Source organism: Rhododendron vialii, chromosome 10a (genome assembly GCF_030253575.1).
Source record: "Rhododendron vialii isolate Sample 1 chromosome 10a, ASM3025357v1".
Taxonomy (NCBI): domain Eukaryota; kingdom Viridiplantae; phylum Streptophyta; class Magnoliopsida; order Ericales; family Ericaceae; genus Rhododendron; species Rhododendron vialii.
The window spans coordinates 9,843,586-9,862,426 of record NC_080566.1 but is presented as its reverse complement, the minus strand read 5'-3'; the positions used below and the strand labels follow the sequence as shown (position 1 = coordinate 9,862,426).

The window sequence follows — 18,841 nt, the reverse complement described above, 5'->3', positions numbered from 1 at the left end:
ACTTTCGACATCATCTTATCAAGAATCCTCTTTACTTTGATTGGTTGTTTAGCATTGAGGATTAACTATTTACAAAGCAATAAAATGGATCTTGTGGTGAAAGAAAATTACATTAACTCACCAGAAACGGATATGCATGAAATCACTAGAAAGAAGTATAAGTCCAACGTATATCACGAGTTCACTATTAGTGTCTTACCACAAAAAATTGGGAAACATAAAAGACTTGGCTGGTTGCGTTTCCAATATGAACGTCGATTGTTGTTCTACGTGTTGTTACATAAGAATATTCATGTAAATATCAACAGACGGTATAAAAGAACAAAATTTCTACGTTTTGCTGCATAAGAATATTTATGTAAATATCAACAGACGGTATAAAAGAACAGAATCCATATAGTTAACAAAGTATCTGCGATTAACAATATCTATACAGTTAACCAGTGAAATTTAAACATTACCCGAGTTGATAATGCTGTTTCAAACAACTGGTTTTATATGTCATTAGCACTGACATGCATTTGTTTATTTTTCGAAGACCATACTACAATACTGCAAAAGAAAAATAAAATGAAAATAACTTGTCAAAAGTCTCCAAACTCTGCATTATTTCGACATTACACAGAAATAAGACTAACTTTTTTACCTGTTGTCTGCTGTATTCCAAAGTATTTCAATCGCCATCCAATTTTCACGACTTAAAAGCTTTGGTACCTCAGCATTTGCCTTCAACTTTCTCAGTTTCCTTTTTTCTCTTTCATCCTCTTGAGACTCGACCAAATCATCTACATATATGAAAAGTTCTTTTGCACTCTTTGTCTTCTTCTTTACTTCTTCATAGACGAAATCCGCATCTGTGTTATTCTTGCTTTCTTTTGCCTTGAGTGCTATAATGTTCGAATTTGGAGAGATCAGAGATTTTTCTGCCTTGCGTTTCTGTCTCTCTTCATGCACTATAATATCAAAGAGTTCCAATTCAAGCTGCTCCGTCTCATGTTCAAGTCTTCGGATCTTCTCAAGAGTTGCGTTTTGCGTTATTTGATGCACCACACCCTCGGTTTCATCAGCATAACCTTATGTTACTTCATCAATTTTGAACTCCTCAATTTGCATTTCTAATTCCCTGTTGATGTCTTGTTGTTTAGCCTTTTGCTTCTCGAGAACACTGGCTTTGTTCAAAAGTGTCTATATGTATTTGTCCTCTGCCCGATACAACTTCTTATTTTGTTTGTCAACATTCTGCATTTCATTCTTCATTCCCTCCTCTGTTTCTTCAAATTTTCTTGTCAATGCTGTAATCTACTGATCTTTAGATTGTAGCACAATGTCATTGTTTTCTTGCATTTTCAATTTCTCAAGCGCTAATTACTTCTTTTCCTTTCCCAAACTTTCAACATTTTCAATCAGATCCTTCTGCAACAATTGTTTTTGGTTCTTGAGTTCATGTATCGTTGTGAGAGGGCCTTTGTTCATAGCATCTTTTAACATTACAATCTGTTTGTCTTGACTTTCCACCAGTTTCTTCAATTTTGCAATCTCATCATGCAGAGGCTCGCAAATCGATTCTTTCTCAATCTCCATTTGCTTCTTTTCATTTTCCAAACATTCGATCTTCATGGACATATCATTCGTAATTGAGTCTTTTTCTCTTCCTCAATTCGTCAATCATGGCAAATGCATCCTTGTTTGATTGTTTCTCAACCTTCATCTGCTTCTCCAAATATTCAATCATTTTAGTGAGATTATCACTAATTGAGTGTCTTTCTTCTGTCAATTCATCAAACATTGCAGGTGCATACTTCTTTGCGTCATCTAATATGTTATCCACAAATTTCTTCAAGCATTCATCTTCTTCTTGTGGTTGTGATTTTTCACTCAATGTATTAAGTTCAAGAGTTGAATCTGAATTCTATTTGGGAGATGTCACTTCATCACGTCTGAAACTAACAGGCTGTAATTCACCTATTTCGCATCAGCACAATGGAGACTGAAACATATCAGTGGGAGTATCGAAATTATCCAACCCACAACTATCAAGCACGTTCTCAACAACTTTACCAACTTCAACTTTCTCCCTCTCATCTTGCTGAAATTCAAATTGAGTTTCAACAAGTTCAACAAATTCATCATTCTTCACCTCATGTTGCTTGACTTCATCTTTCTCCCCTAGCATCTTGCTGAACCTCATCTTGCTCAAATTCATATTCAACTTTTTCTTCAATGGTTTGTTCAAGTGTTCCATCTTTTACCTATAAAGAGGCTATGCCATTAAACCACGAAGTTTCTTCATAGACAGGTCTCCTTATGAACATTAAAATCAAATATGAACAATTAACCACCATGTTACATCTCAATTGGGAGTTGTTGCAACTGTTTCACGTTTTTGAGCGCTTTCCGCAGTTATGCAATGTTCCACTTGAGCAACATTGGAATAGAATCTGGGCTCTTTTGGTTCAGGATGTTGTTATGTTTACAAAGTCAATACTACATAACAGAATTACAACTTAAAACGACACATAGTTATTTTTTAGACAATGTCACGCTCTTGATTTTTAACATAAATAATAATACCATTTTAAATACAAATCCTCACAATAGTACATATGGTACTCCAAATTACAATACAGTTTATAAATCTCACAAATCTATCAATTGATACAGTATTCCAAGATAGAGAAAATAGTACAATGCAAATTGATTTACGAAGACAGACAGGTACTTCAGAAAAAAATAACTTTAGTCTGTGGTGTCTGCATACACTTCAAACTTTCCAAGATTGTATCCCCGTAGTGTACTTGAAAATAATAGGTTGAGTTATACTAGCCTAATAGAGAAATCTATACTCAAACTATATGAAAATGCGATGAAATATGCACAAAGAGTGAAAGAATTCGATAAGTGAACATGAGAAACATGGATTTATCACAACGGAAGGCAAACTACGGCCAAAGGGTTCCAAACGTCTTGTAAATGTTCCTAACAATTCGCATGTCATATAGAAACATTAATAGACTCACATCAACCAAACGTACTGACAATAGGTTCGCAATCATTTCGACACTTCTCATAATCTCAATCAGTCTGCATTTCCACCCATAGTGTTGCAATTTGCATTACCACCCCCTGCGTTGTATCCATTTTCTCATACCAATTCTCAATTACAGCCACTCGAATCTCAACAATCACCCAATCCCCTCAACAAACACTTCTCATAATCTCATGACACAATAAAACACATCAATCAAACCGACTTATAGGTTAAACACACATCGACAATCACATTTCAATGCATTCCATACAATCAATCATAACAGAACATCGACTAATAAAAGAGTACGCACCTTTTTCTCTTAGCATATCACAATATCGTACCAACCTCCTAGCGACTCTACAACATACTACTCGCTAATATTAATATTTAGATCTCATGGAACGAGCACCAAAAGAGTTTGAAGAAATCTGAATGATCAACGAATCATTGAAACTCGAGTAATCAAGCTTAAGAATGGTTTTAACGATGTTTAAAAATGGATTAGGAGTGATCGAAAGTCAAAACAGACGAATGAGAACTAACGGATCAAAACTATCCCAACGAGCAGTCAGTGTTCAATAATTTAATATTTTTCAATAATTCTAACACCGAAAGATCACCAACTTACCAATTTTCAAAACCCGTAAGGACCCATAACCAATAGCGTCATTTAACCATAACAAATGATGAAAAAAGCAGCCCTGTACACCGCCCGGATTTCCAAATTTCAGTTCAATCTTCTAAAACTCATTATAAATCGAGTTCTTAATACTTTTGAACGATTCCAGTCCCAAAAGTTGCGCGAGTGAATGAAGCTTAAAAGGTATGAAAGAACCCTAGTCAAATCTGCAATCCAAGAATGGTTAAACAGGCATTTACCGAAGCAATACGAATCTATAACGCATCAACGTGACAGATTGACACACATCTACTCAAATGATCATAACTTTCGGTGTACTAAGAGTTTTAAGGCGATTCCAGTGGCAATACAAAGCTGACTTCAAGACCTCAAAATCGATAGAAAGTTTGCATGAATCGAACATCAGACGAGAAAGTTACAGCCATTTGAAGTTGGGCGCAAACCGAAAACTAGCAGAAACAGAGACAGATTCGTGGCCAGATTTCTAAAATCCACCATTAATTCAATTCTTAACGGTTTCAAGTGATTCTAGTGGCATTAGAACAGGCTTTAAGTCTACTCTATTTCATACGAAAGAATCAAAATTCAATTCTAAACTTAAGAAGGCGAAAAATCCCAAAAATGAAGACCCTGTTCTGTAGATTCTTGAAAATGGAAGAAATAACCTCAAACAACGAAACAAGGCACGATCTAAATACATAAATATCGTATAAACGCATAACAAGAGTAAGAAATCCCTACCTCAAGGGTTTTGAGCAAAACCCGACCCTTTGACCAAGTCAACCATAGCTCCACGAGGTCCAATCATGATTTTTCTTGGATATTCAGAAAGTCCGTACTCCGAATAGCAACTTTAATACTCGGGCCTTGTCCGGAATCACACCCTAGGTGGACGAAATCGAAGAGAGAAGAGAGGAGAGAAAGTTTCGAAGGAGAGGAGAGAGAGACAGTGAGCCGAGGAGTGAGGGAGAGAAATGGGAGAATCATTCTCCCTGGGAAAAAATAAAGGTAGGGGAGGAATCCCCTGCTTCTCGTGCCACACACTCACATGTGCACCTTTCACATAATCACCCTTATATCCTTCCACGAACACGCCACACCATTTATCTCGACAAATCATACAATTGCAAAAGAAAAAAAATACGGCCTAAAAAATACGGGTCTTTACAGACAAACAAATGTAAATAGTTATATTGTCAATTACTAGTAATAGAATTGAAGAACCTTTGACTTCTTTGGGATCTTTATGTTCCATGTAAATAGATTTCAGCAAGTACTTACAAATAGTTCCCGTTCAATCAAATTGTTTTATCTTATTCAAGTCTTCCATATAGCGAACATAAACCCAATTGATTGTGGTTTCACTTGTAGAGAAGAACAACGTCACACAAAGGAACAAACATAACAATCTTGCGATATCATCCATATCTTCTTCCAACTTTTTGTTTTGCTTTTCTTTTAAAAGCTTCTTATTTATTGAGGTATCCAATCTTTTCCCATTTATTTCCCACTTGACCGCTAACTACACATCTTCTTTTTTACAATAACCTTGGTTTATTTCCTCATTTCCACATGAACTCCCAAAAATCAACTTCACATCTTCCTTTTCGAGCTTGACATGTTTGTTTTCCAATCTAAATGTTATTGTATTTGCATCATAAGACTCTACAATTTTAACAATCACCTCATCAAACTTTCTACAATGATCACTCTTCATCTTCTCCTCAATAAATGCATTGATCAAAATCCAAAAAAGTATTTTTTTTCAGCGAATCCTTGAGCGCAGGAGTGACAGGAAATTCTTTTATTAATCTAATTATCGTTTGCATGTTACATCTATTAAAAGTGATGTGTTGTGATTCTTCAGTCGCTTGTATCTCTTGAGTCTCAACCACAATTCTTGGTCTCTTTCTAAGAGGTTGTGACCGAGGCGCAGCTTGTTCTATGTTGATTCCTTGATTTTTTGGCGATCTAACTCGAAGGTCATATTGAGATTGAACATGTCTTTCATGTGAAGCCTTTGGGACAAATGATAAAGTAACTTCAATTGGTTTTCTTCCCGCCAATTTTTTCGTCTTTAACTTCTTTGGCGGATTTGAGATTGTGTCAGCTTCTATAATTCCTTTTGATACTTCCTCATGAGGCAGGACTTCCTCATCACTTGTCTGTTCTTCTGTATCTTCTTCATCACTTATGTAATCTAACTGCTTCGCCTTCCCTTTTCCTCGAACTACTGCATACAAAAACAATAAGAAAATGCTTGTAACATATGTTTTCAAATGTAAAATTATCAATGTTTGCAAATGTAAAATTGTGTAACATTGTCAATTCAAATGAGAAAGTCTAAAACTGTCAATTTACAGTATTGTTTTCAAAATAAAAATGTAAACTTTGACATTACTCTAACACTATCAATTTACAATGTTGTTTTCAAAATAAAAATGTATACTTTGACATTACTATAACACTGTCAATTTCTTGCATTCCAGAATATATTTTCCGAAATATCATTGGCAGACAACAAGTGGGAGGAACTATAAAACCTAATTTATGCTTTTAAACATGAAATGTGGTCCAAAGGGTTACAAGGCATAAACTGTCACACAGCTTTAAAACAATTGAAAGAGAATATTTCAGTCCCTTAAGAATGCATTGGCAGTAGGTGCGAAATGCAGATACCCATTTTGCAACAATACCAATATATGTTAAACCTAGGTAAAGTTTGGCTTGAACTAACTTGCATGTCCACACCACCCATCACCTAATAGGGAAATTTTTGAACCATCTTGACCATAGTTAAACATATCAAATTTATGGATACACGCAAATGAGGGACTTTGTATGATACTTAAGTAAGGGCACAACAGAACAAGGGAGTCAAAAACAAAGAAGAGAAAATTATGATCATATTTAAAGTCAATCTCGGTAAGTCACCTCAAGAATGAGGGTTCTCACTTCTCACAGTTGCAATATGTGGAGATTTGAGGAAGATCTATCACTGATGCCTTAAATGTCTCGTCCTGATGAAAAGATGACACATGTGTTTGTATTTGGGAAATCAATATCCACTCTGCCCTCGTAGAAATTTTCCAAGATAAGTAACATGTTTTAAGTTTGAATTGTATTTTAGAAAGTCTGCCATACTTGTGAGTTGGTTACATCTCGCATCATTTATGGATTCCTGTACATACATGTTCACAATAGGCAGTTGTGGACACCAAGACATTGGTGCAAGTGTGGAGATAAAGCTAGGGCATTGCTAGGTCCATAGAAACTGATGGTTCGATAAATAGTATTGTGGAGTTAACTCTTTTTCCGAAAACGTTAAAAGCACCAGCAAATAGCAAAGAAAAGTGAGTATTTTTTTCTCCTTTTCAACAAGTGCTAGATATATTGATCAAGAAGGAAAAAAAAAAAAACAAGTGCCAGACTTACGAAAACACATGCGATGCAATAATCCGAAAGTGATTTTGGATTAAGCATTCAATAATCAGCATAATCAACTACATAATGATCAAAAGAAAAAAAAAAACAAGTGCTAGTATTTTCGAAAAAATACTAAACCTAATAAATCTGAAAGCAACCAATTTTATTCTAAGAACCTAATAAATCTCTAGCAAAATCAATGCTAAACCACAGCTCGTACAGTAATACACACATAGTCCTTGACAATTGCCTCAATTTAAACATGCAATGGAGCAAGAATTAAAATTCTTGTTGTTGCAGATTAATAGATGTAAAAATATCAACAATACATCAAGGCCAAATTCAAATGACAATGAAATCTCATATAAACAAACTAATTTTCAAACTAGTTTGTTTTTGCCAAGAACAATGAAAGGCAAGCAATACAAAATTGAAAACACATACCTTTTCTCCCCATTACAAAAATGATGCAGATGTATTTGGAGTCGGAGGAGGAGTCTGAAGAGAAGTTAGAGGGAGCGAAGATGGTGACAGAGGGAGGAGTCGGATGGTGACACGCGAAAGAGCCGCTGGCCTCGATGACGTCGGAATCGCAGAACACGCACCAAAGGCGGTTGTGGGAGGCGAAGAGGGGAGAGCTTATTTCGAAAGGGGTATTTCAGGTAGGGAAATTAAGGGCCATCCTTATTGATTGGGAAAATGACGGCCAACGACATGTTTTAATAATTAATACCCGCCAAGGACATTTTCAGCATTAAGAATTGTTCTTAGCATATCTTTGGAGGGTATTAATTATCAAAACACGTCCTGGGCCGTCATTTTCCCTTATTGATTCTTTTAGGAATTGGGCTGGACTGCAAGGGAAGTAGGCCAAAAAAGGTAGACCGGCCCGTAATTCTTCGTTTCACAAACCTTTTCAGTACCGGCCGGTGAATCTCTGCCCGACTAACATACTATACACAAAGCCCAACACGAGGCCATCCCGGCCTGGCCCATCTCCATCATCATGATCTCAACCCTGGCCCATCTCCATCACCATGATCTCAACCCATAAGATTTCGTTGGGCCCTTTATGTGGGTTTATCGAGATCGCAATTTTTGTCGACCACCATATTGATCGGATTTCAATAATTTTTTAATTTTTCTCGTCGAGATGAATGTTTAGTTACCGAATATTTTGGCAAAAAACTGGACTCGGGAAATGTGTAATGAGCAATGTCACTACAATGTTGTAGTGAGCATCTCAGCAATCAACGGTCCGGATTTAAAACAAATTATTCCTTAGAAGAGTTGTTTTCTTTTGCGGAAGAGTATTTTTTAAACCCAGCCGTTGAGAACACTTTTGGACGGCTGGAATTGCTATTTACAATCCTGTAGTGACTTTAATCACTACAGGGTCCTCGAATCCCAAAAAACTAAACAAAAATCTCAAATCCTAAGCAAAAATTTCAGATCCTTCAAAAGAATACTCATTGTTTCAAAAGTTAATTAGTTTAGTTCAAACGTCTTCTAAAATGTGAATCCCATTTATTCACTCATGGTGTTGACGGACAAAGAGGAGTAGTACAATGCATGACACTCAGAACATGAAAATGCCCATGAAAGGAAACAAACGGTCCAGATTCACAGTGCGTCTCCTTTCATAGACATTTTCATGTTCTGAGCGTCATCTGTCCTAACATTTTGGATGGACAAAACCCTAATGCATTAAAATTATTTTCAACAAAAGGGGAAATCTATAATACACACCCCTTAAAAATAGTGTACCATATACACCTGTTTTATGATTCATTTATAACATTTTAGCGTGTTTCGTAACTTTTGTTCTAAAATTCATAACTTTTCAGCAGTACGATTCGTAACATTTTCATTATGATTCATAACATTTTAGTGCATTTCGTAACCTTTATATGATTCGTAACTTTTTAGCAATACGATTCGTAACATTTTCTCTATAATTCATAACATTTTAGAGGGTGCATATGATACACATCCGAATAAGAACTGTGTATTATAAGTCTTTCCCTCAACAAAATACCGCGAGATGTTTAAAAAAAATAAAATAAATTACACAGAAATTCCCCAGTCGGTTCACTTGCTACTCATTAGATTTACACAGATACAGAACACAGAAAATACAACATAACAAGCAAACTAATTTTTTCAACTTAACTACTTGAGAAACTAATCTGGTGCCATCATGTTAAGTAGGGAGCTAACAACATCGGTAGAAACACAACACACAGTTCGTGTATCTATTGCGTTCAAATTCCGCGGGAACCGGGAATGTCGACCCACTGCAACTGCAATTCCACCTCCCCAAGCTCGACGTTTCGCAGTCTAAGAATCATGTCCTGGACGACTTTCCCGTCCGCCCAGACAATGCAGCTCTCTTCGGATAGGCAGTTGTCGCGGGTGGGTTTCACTGTTGTGAGTATAGTGTTGTTGGGGACTCCTTCCAGCCGCATTTTTACCGCTTCCAGGAAGTGTTTGATGTCGAATTCTGCATCTCCCATTTTGTCGTCAGCGCTGAATGTATCCTTGTCGAACACTGACTGCAAGCACAAATACAGAAAACCATTAGAAATTTAGAATCTTCGGAGCAAGCAGGGAAAAACATCATAGGTAATGAGATTAAATTCTTTCCGTCAGTGGTGGAAACCGCGGGATATCCGCCACCGTCATTGTGGAAGTTCATCTTATAGGGCCCACAGAATAAATTATCCACACAAAAACAACTTGATTGGACATCGTCGATAGATTAAAAAATGAACTTTAGTAGTTCATAGAATTGACCAAATCTTGTTTAATCTCAAAAGTAATAACCAATTCTTGTATAAAGAACTGAAATAATCGCTTCTCAACATTTTTGCGAACTCAAAACATTTTCAAAGAACTTCATCATTACTCTTCAAAATAAATGAATTTTCAAACTTACCCTTTTACTATGTGGTGGTAAATTTGAAGTCAAATACAACTTTCCCTCCATTATTGCAATTAGAAATTGGAAGGAATGGCAAAAAAAACCTTTTTCTACTTAGGCTAGTCAAAATGGACAACTAATTGGGGTTACCTAAAACTGCAAAGATGTACCAAAATTTAAGAACGGAACGAGTATTTGGGTTCAAATCTTTTAGGCAGGGTTAACGCCTATTGGATCTATAATCCTACTAACCAATTGTGAGACGTATATATTTACCATGAGAGCTGCGGTATTATTAATCTCGTCACAAGTTGCGGTATAATAGTCGATGCTATTGTTCATGTCTAATAATTACTATCACATAAGAGTCACAAACTTACAACTTTGATTGGGAGATTTGGGTCTGCAATAGAAAGTGTCAAATCCTCATTCCACTCAGGATTGATATTCCTCTTCACTACACGAGTCTTCAGTTTCTGCTTCAAACAGAACAAAACGGCATTAAAAACTGTCCGTTGTAGAGACTTTAGGTATTAGTAGTAGTTATCCATGACAACCAAAAAGACCAAAGAGTTAGAGCATCTCCAACCCTTGACTTCAAATTGGGAATGTCAATTTTTTTTGAAAGCTGATGTGACATTTTGGCTTCTCTAATTTAACATCAAAACCTTCCTTTCCAACCCTTATGCTAAATTCTATTTATTTGACATCAAGCTATCTCTCTCCAACCCTTAATGTCAAGATCCAAACAGTCATTTTTAAAATTTGGCAAGCAAGAGGTAGGTAGTCAAAGTTGGCATGCTTCCTCCCCCCTTCATCCATGTCAAATGCCACGTAAGATTTGGTCTAATAGAAGGCATCTGGATTGAAAGGTGAATTGATGCCAAAAGTTACCGTTGCACTGTCTACGTCATGTTTAACATCTCCCATTGGAGATGCTCTTAGCCCCAAGGAATAGCTTAGGCAAGTAAACGCAGATATTGTGAATTCAAAATTTGGCAACTTTCTGGGGCCAAGTCATAGGAGAAAAATTTCTTGTGAATCTCCTAGTTCAGGTACGGATGACCTATCTTTGACCGAACTGGAGAGAAAAATAATCAAGGTATTCGTAAACGGTACACTGGCTTGGACACTGCTGCCCGCTGAACAAAAAGGAAAAAAGAGTTGTAGCCCATTTGTCTTCAGTATCATTTTTTATTAAACCATAAACGTCAACTCCCAAACAGGCCATCCACTTGTTGCTATTTACTAGCATATATATCTTTTATGAATAATAAAGACAAACGACCCATGACAATAACCAAATAGGAATGGAAATGGTGTTTTGTAGAGGCGTGCGCAGCATCACGCTGCGCTCCTCCGAGCCATTGGATCGTGCCTCTGACGGCTTGGATCTTATCTCGACAATGAACAGCTCTCGATCGTTGATTGCATCTGAGCTATTGGATGCACGATCCAATGGCTTGGAGGTGCGTAGCACAGTACTGCGCACACCACTGCACAGCACCAACCCCAATTCCGACCAAATGAGCCGACCCAAGTCCCACCAGAAACACATATAGCCTCCTAGTCACCAAATTTACCAAATTTGCTCATTTAGTTGTACCCTTGATTTTTAACTCATTAATTTTTTGCTAATCCTCCACTAATGTGTATACCGTATTAGTACCGTATTGGCACAAAAAAAAAAACTATTCCCCTTGGTCTTGTCTCAAACAAATAAGAATAGTTGAGTGGGAACATGGATTTCTCACCCTGAGTCTGCAGATGCGACTCTCAATGATAGCAAAAGTAAAAAAATAAAAAAATTGGAGTCACTTGAAATTTGCAGATGCGACTCTCAATGATAGCAAAAGTAAAAAAATAAAAAAATTGGAGTCACTTGAAATTTGTTCGATCGTTAATAAAAATATCTCATTAATAGTCGATATACGAAAGCGGACCCAAACACTCGGTTAAAGAAGAAAACAATACCAATAGACAATCAAACGACTAGTGATTCCCTTCCCCCGAAAGGATACCAAAAAAGGGGGTGCATATGTAGCGAGTAGTTTTCATCTTTGAACCTCTCTTTTTTTCAATTGATAAAAGAGATCATTTACACCATGCATAAAGTACGAAATACAAATTCGGGATAGTAGATTGAGAGCCCACAAGATAACTAAGCCCAACAAAAAACAAAGAAATAAAGGAAAAACCCCTCTAGGAAAGATCACCCACACGCACGCAAGTTGGGATATTCGAACTATTGCATCTCTTGGTGAGATACATACAAGAGTCATGTTCAACTGAGCTAGACCCAGTTGGTTCGTCTTTGAACCCAAGGGATGCTCGCTGAGATTGTTATCTTACAGTTTAACGTGATTCTTTTAGGGGTTGTTTGGCACTCTATAAAAGTTTTAAGAAAGATTTTTGGGTAATAAGTGGAGATAGTGCCGATCAAAAAAGAAAAAGAAAAGTGGAGAGATCATAAAAAGGTTTTGAGAACCCAAGTGAATAAAGAGGATATTCCCAAGCATGAAAAGGGTTTCAATTGGAAAATGGGTGATCAGCTCCCAAGAGTGAGAAATTGATGAAATCTTCTCGGTTTCAAGCACCGGAAAGTGGAAACTTCACCACAGTCCTCAACAAGTCACCAAAAACTTCACTACCCAAACACAAACCCACCTCAAGCTTATCATTATAACTAGCCAAAACAGAACAAGATCAAGTTCAACAAAAAAAATCGAGAGAGAGAGAGAGAGAGGTTACCTGTCTGCCCATCCGGACAACAACGTAAGGATCGCTGCTCCTGACATCTCTAACGGCAAGATTTACTCCTTTCTGAATGTGAATCCTTAGTAGACCCAAAAGGTTTTCCATTTCCAAGTCCTGTGTTTTGCTTCCACAAATTTTGATTCGTCAAAGAACAAATCAAAAGTCCCAAACGAAGAGAAAAATTGACTAAGTTGGGTTGGTTGATTGATTGTTGGGGAAAATTGGTTTGGTTCTTTCGGAGGAGAGAGAGAGAGAGAGAGAGAGAGAGAGAGAGAGAATGGTGGTCTGAAATTCCGATGGGCTGCTTAAACTCCAATGGGTTTTGGTCTCTTTTTATAGTGGCCCTTTCAAAGCTTAGAGTCGTATTTGATGGTCACTGTCAAAGTCAACTTTCAACATTACTATTGTTTAATCCGGACACAATTAAATACTATTTAAATTTGAAGAGAATCAGGCGCTGATTTGGACTCAATCCCACCGTATGCGCCCTCATGCATGGGACTGATTATTGGAGATGTTTTTTTATAATTTGATGTCCGAACCTGTTTGCGCACATTTTAATTAATTTTGGGATTTTAAATATTTAACTTTTGTAGGAATGAAACATGTGGTCTCATGGAAATGAGAGAAACTTTTGTTTATATTAGGGGATAGGAGGGGTGGTGGTGTCCCCTTCAGTCCGTTTTCAATTTTTCAGCCATTTTCCAAAGACAATTTGATAATCAGCTCCGTTTAATTTGTAGAACTTAGCAAGGACAATAATCTCGTCAAACAGCAAGTTCATCGGATTTCAGTAGATACATGATTGGCACACGTAAAAATTGAAGAAAAACAAAAATTGGGTTATGATTCAGTGTGTTTTTGGATCCAGTTTTTATTTTTTTTAATTTTCACGTATACTGATCATATATCTAATAAAATCTGATGAATATGATTTTTGACAAAATTATTGTTCTCGCCAAGCTCTAACAAATGAACAGAGCTGATCATCAAAATATGTTCAAATAATAGCTGAAAATTTGAAAACGGACTGGAAGGAGACACCACCATCCCTCTTATCTCCGGTATATACAAAAGTTTCTCTCGAAGTGATTATTGGGACATCCTTTTAAGTTTTAACCGAAAAACAAAACAAAAAAATTTATTGGGGCATCTTTTAAACTTTTAACCATAAAATATAAAATTTACCAGGGCATGCATGTTTTAAGAAATATACTAGTGTATGTAATATTTTGATTTTACTTATTTTGTTAGGGAGTATTGCGGGGCAATTTGTTTGTGCCACGTACATTAATTACATTGTGAATGATAAAAAGGCTCAATTGCCCTCTCAGCAATCAAAATTATACACCTTTTACTGCATTAATTAGTGTTCAATCCTTTTAGTGCCTAGTCTAGTAGCATGGGAGGAGTTAAAAATGAAGAAATCATTATAAGTTAAAGTTTTGAGAAGTTATTGGTAATTCAGTTGTTTTTTTTTTTTAATCGTATCAACTTGGTTTTATAGAAGAAAGATTTTGTTCGGAGTCCTACTATTGGTACCGAAGTTTGGAGTATTGAAAATGTACAATGGTTTGCGGGTCAATTTTGGATCACACACAAATAATCCCAACCATTCATTAATTAAAATAATTTTTCAAGTGGCCTTTCAAAAAAATCTGCTCAATTGAATATGCATAAGTGGTTGATCCAAACTTCAAGTTGTCATTTAGAATTGTAAACTCTGAATGATAAATTGAAAGATTAGATCAACCACTATTGGAAATCCAATTGAGCTGATTTTTTGCAGGAGCCACTCAAAAATTTATTTTTCAAATTAATGAACGGTTTGAATTATTCGTGTGGGACCAAAAAGTAGGCCCCACATGCGATTGTACATTTTCGGTACCCCAAGATTCGGTACCGATAGCATTTTCGTTTTGGTTGGGTCTTGTGATAGTGGGAGTATCAAATTAGATTAGGAATAAGATCAGGAAAAAAAAAAAAAAAAGGATTAGGAATGGAAACAAAAATGATAGAAGAGGATTTGTAGACTGTACGCGGAAAGTCACCAAGAGACATTTTTGAAAAGCTAAATGAGAAGAGAAACCAAAACAATTTTGCTTGCTTGGGAGGGCAATTGAGCCTTTTTTACAATTCTGTCTAATTAATGTCCGTGGCAGGAACAAAACACCCGTGGCATTAACAGCTTTCTTTGAGAAATAGGTACTCTAGAGTATTTAATTTCCTAATTTAGTTTATTTAGTTTTCTTTTAATATTTAGTTGGTCAACAAGAAGTATAGGTTGTAGTAGTTTCTGTAATTCTCTCTAGGTAATTATCAGGTCTAGGACATGTCTTTTGTATATGGTAATTTGTAATGGAAGGTGCTACGAAACCGACACATATTGGATGGAGATAATTTTTTTTCTGGCCCATTCGGTTTTTTATTTTGAAATCATTGAATGGTTCGGATCATTTGTACGAAGTACGGAGTGGGCTCTGATGCCGTCAATACGCCGATCGGTCTCCCCCGTCGGTTTCTTTAGTTTTCTCTATTTGTAATATACAACTTCCTGTTTTGCTAATCTCTTTTCGATTAGGTAATTTTTTTAAATTTCTTTAGTTTAGGCTTGATTGACAAGTATTGCCTTTTATTTTTATATTTTATAGTATGTTTTATGGTAATTGGGTTGAGTTTTGAATAAGAAGAAAATAAATAGAATCAGGGGTGTTGTAGTGCACCCCTTATAGTACATGTGTAGGGCGACACAGCCGTCGATCTAATCAATCAACGGATCAAATCAAAAATCAATTATGACCAGTAAACCGATCATAACTACAGGGTGTCTTGCAGAGCCTTGCACAATTGCACTACAGAATTTTCCAATCAGATATGAAGTCCCCATTTTCACCTTATACTTCCAACGAATGACGTAGTAAGAAATTTCGTGGGTGACACATCAATATACTTTCATTGGGTTATATTAAAGTAACAATGCTACACGCACAGATTTTCGCAAACAGACAGCGTGTACAGATGAACTTTGGACTCGTTTTGGATCCCACAAAGATGATCGGAGCCGCTTATTTTGTTCAAAACATCTTGTTTAAGGTCACCGTAAAAAATCAGCTCATTTGGATATCGGTAAAGGGGTTTACGAAACACCAAACTTTGCTTCAGAAAATAGCCTGTTTTTTGAAGCAAAGTTGAGTGTTTCGTAAACCCCCTTACCAATATCCAAATGAGCTGATTTTTTGATGGGGATCTTAAACAAGATGTTTTGAATAAAATGAGCGGCTCCGATCATTTTTGCAGGACCCAAAAAGGGTCCAAAGTCCATATGTACGCGTTGTCTGTTTTAAAAAATCTATGTCGGTAGCAGTTTTGATATTAAAGACAAAGGGGTAAACTCGCCAAGTGTGTTGGGATAATTTTTTGATCAAGATACTGTGCAAGGGATTGGATTGGAAAATCCTGTAGTGTAAAGCTCTGCAAGGCACCTTGTAGTGTATACACGGGTCATCGATATTGACAATGAATAGTTTGAGATATGATTTTTAATTATGACCGGTTTACTGGTCATAATTGATTTTTGATCTGAACCGTTGATTGATGAGATCGATGGCTATGTGTCGCCCTACACATGTACTACACGGGAGTGCACTACAGCACCCCCAGATCCCTTCTTATCTCTCAGTATATTATCGAAGCATCTGATCTCCAGGGATTGATAAAGTAGAAATATTTTTGTTATTGCTTCGACTCATCTTCCCGATAAAGTGGATCCCGACCTAATAGCTCCGAAAAAATTCATACGTGCATTGAGGAACGAAAGCTTCTTATTCCACGAGAATGAAAGTACTTTCCACTCGTTCATCGACTAGGAGATTTCATTTGGAAAAGAAATTAAATGTTCCATACTAATGTGATAGAGTTGGGTCTATAATCATGGATCCCGATGCTCGAGATCTTGTAGTACTTACCAAGACGCATAATACTACGAGAGCGTTCAATAATTACTCCAATCGCGTAGTTCCTTTTTTCCAATCAAATTCTTATTTTTTTTGTCAGTGCTCTGTGTCAAAAACCAATTTAATTAGCCATTGATAGGTGCATGGTCAAATCGTGTTTTTTGTTCTATATAAAAAACAGCCAACAGAAGTAATCTTAAAATTTCAACAGTTTGTTTTAAGGTTTTTAATGTGTCAAAATTTGATGGAATTGATTTAGAAAAATGATTTGGACACTCTGGGTTTTTTTATGATAGCACTCCAAAACTTGTCCATTAGTGTAAAGATTATACATAACAAGGCATAGTAAAAAACAAGTTTTGAAATGCTATTATAAAAAATTAGAATACCAAAATTATTTTCCTTTTAATCAATCAAACTAATAGTTTTCAAATATGTTTTCTTTCCAAAACGGACGAGTGGAAAAAATTTATCCTTGTTGGCCAAGATTGAGACCAAGAAGAGCTAAACCCGTTTTTGTTTTGACATTCTCTAGAAGACTTGATTGGTGGATTGAGTCAACCATGTTGGGTATTCGGTTAATCAGGTTATGGTAATTAATAATGACTTGTTCACTAATTTTGATTTTTGGTGCAATAATTTAAGGAATCTTCTTCTGTTAGTTAATCAGGATGTCAACCCACTCATATCAGGTTCGATCGATCTACTCTATTTTGAAAACTCCTGTACCTCTATGTCAAAAGATTTTCCGGCCGTTGGATTGTGCGATTTTTTTTATGTTTTAAATCCAACAGTTGAAAAACCTTTCAACACAAAAACACAGAGATTTTCAACATGCACAGAGAATCTTGCCTCCTCATATCGGAGCAATAATATAAGGAATCTTCTACTGTTAAGTGGTGTTTGTCAATTAGCAATAGTGTCTTGGTTGAGGCTTATCGTTAAACCAAAAGCATTGGAGTCAAAGTATTTCTTGTTTTTAATTTTTAATTTCCAATAATTAGTTATTGTGCAAGTTGAGTTATTCAGGTGACCAATATTTTAAATGTTTTATTCAAAAAATTTCATGTTTTTTCAAAGACATACTCAGAAAAAGACTATACGGATAAAGTCTCTTTTCTTTTGTGGTAAAAGTCTTCTTTCGTGATTTTTTTTTTTTTTGCCGAATTCATCTAATCTTCTACTCCATTATCTTAGATTTCATGAGAATATTAATAGATCTGAAAATAATTTGTCGGGGAAGCTAAAATATATAAGTTAAAAAAATTCTGTTAATTTATCAAACCCGTCCTTGTTTAAAATATTTTTGTTTTTCGTTTTGTTTTTTGTATTTTCTTGTTATTGTAATTAAAATCTTTTTGTTTTAACATAAAAAGAAAGATCTTTCGCTAAAAAAAAATAATAATAATTTGTTTATGGGAAAGGAAAGAGTCAAGAGTTGACGGGGGAGTCCGGGTTGTTCTAGACTTCTAGTACACGCGCTTGGAAAATCTTCGGGTGGTGTTGCCTCCTTTGGTTGGCTCGAGAGTCAGTCCACCATTGGCTCTCGCCGGATCAATTAATGGAATGGGGCAACCACAACTGCGACCCTTAGCTGTCAGTTTGGTTATTGTGTCACTTTGGTCCTTCTAGTTTTAAATGACTTTTATTGGTGAGACTGATAAGTTAGGGGAGTTATTACACAATCCAAACACTAAATTATTCTATTTTTATGTTGAAAATTTAATGAATTTGAAAAATATATTTAAATTTAGATTGTTTGTGAGACGAGCTAATTTCAAACGAGTTTTTATCGAGCCAAACACCATAAGTCAATTTCACCTGGCTTGAATTTTTATTGTGCATACCAAGTAGTAGATTGTTCGAAAAAGTAAAGTAAGTGCAACACACCCTAGTAGAAGGGCCTTAATAAGTATTTTTTCTCTCTTTACGAGACATGTTATATGCTCTCACAACACAACTTATTTTAGTTAGTGCAACACACCCTAAAGAGAATTTGCCTCCTATTTGGCTATTTGCTAAGAGCAATGTTAGAAACAATACCCATTTGGATCCGGAAACCATGTAGTGCACTACAAGACGTGTAGCGCAAATCACAGCCGTCCAAGAGT

At 36.1% G+C, this 18,841-nt stretch overlaps 2 protein-coding genes across 3 annotated transcripts in view; both read right to left on the bottom strand.

Moving 5' to 3' along the window:
• Positions 1–18,841, bottom strand: part of LOC131303306 (double-stranded RNA-binding protein 4-like) — a 92,317-nt gene that overhangs the window by 65,273 nt on the left and 8,203 nt on the right. The window lies entirely within an intron of this gene.
• LOC131303308 (protein C2-DOMAIN ABA-RELATED 4-like) lies at positions 9,145–13,080 on the bottom strand. Of its 2 annotated transcripts, XM_058330112.1 has the most exons (3): positions 12,772–13,080; positions 10,401–10,496; positions 9,145–9,652 (listed from the first exon to the last, which is right to left on the bottom strand). In XM_058330112.1, exons 1-3 carry the CDS (start codon positions 12,880–12,882, stop codon positions 9,362–9,364), a joined length of 498 nt encoding a protein of 165 aa, XP_058186095.1. In that variant the 5' UTR covers positions 12,883–13,080; the 3' UTR covers positions 9,145–9,361. The 2 variants fall into 2 exon arrangements, with proteins under 2 accessions (XP_058186095.1, XP_058186096.1); XM_058330113.1 differs by lacking the exon at positions 10,401–10,496.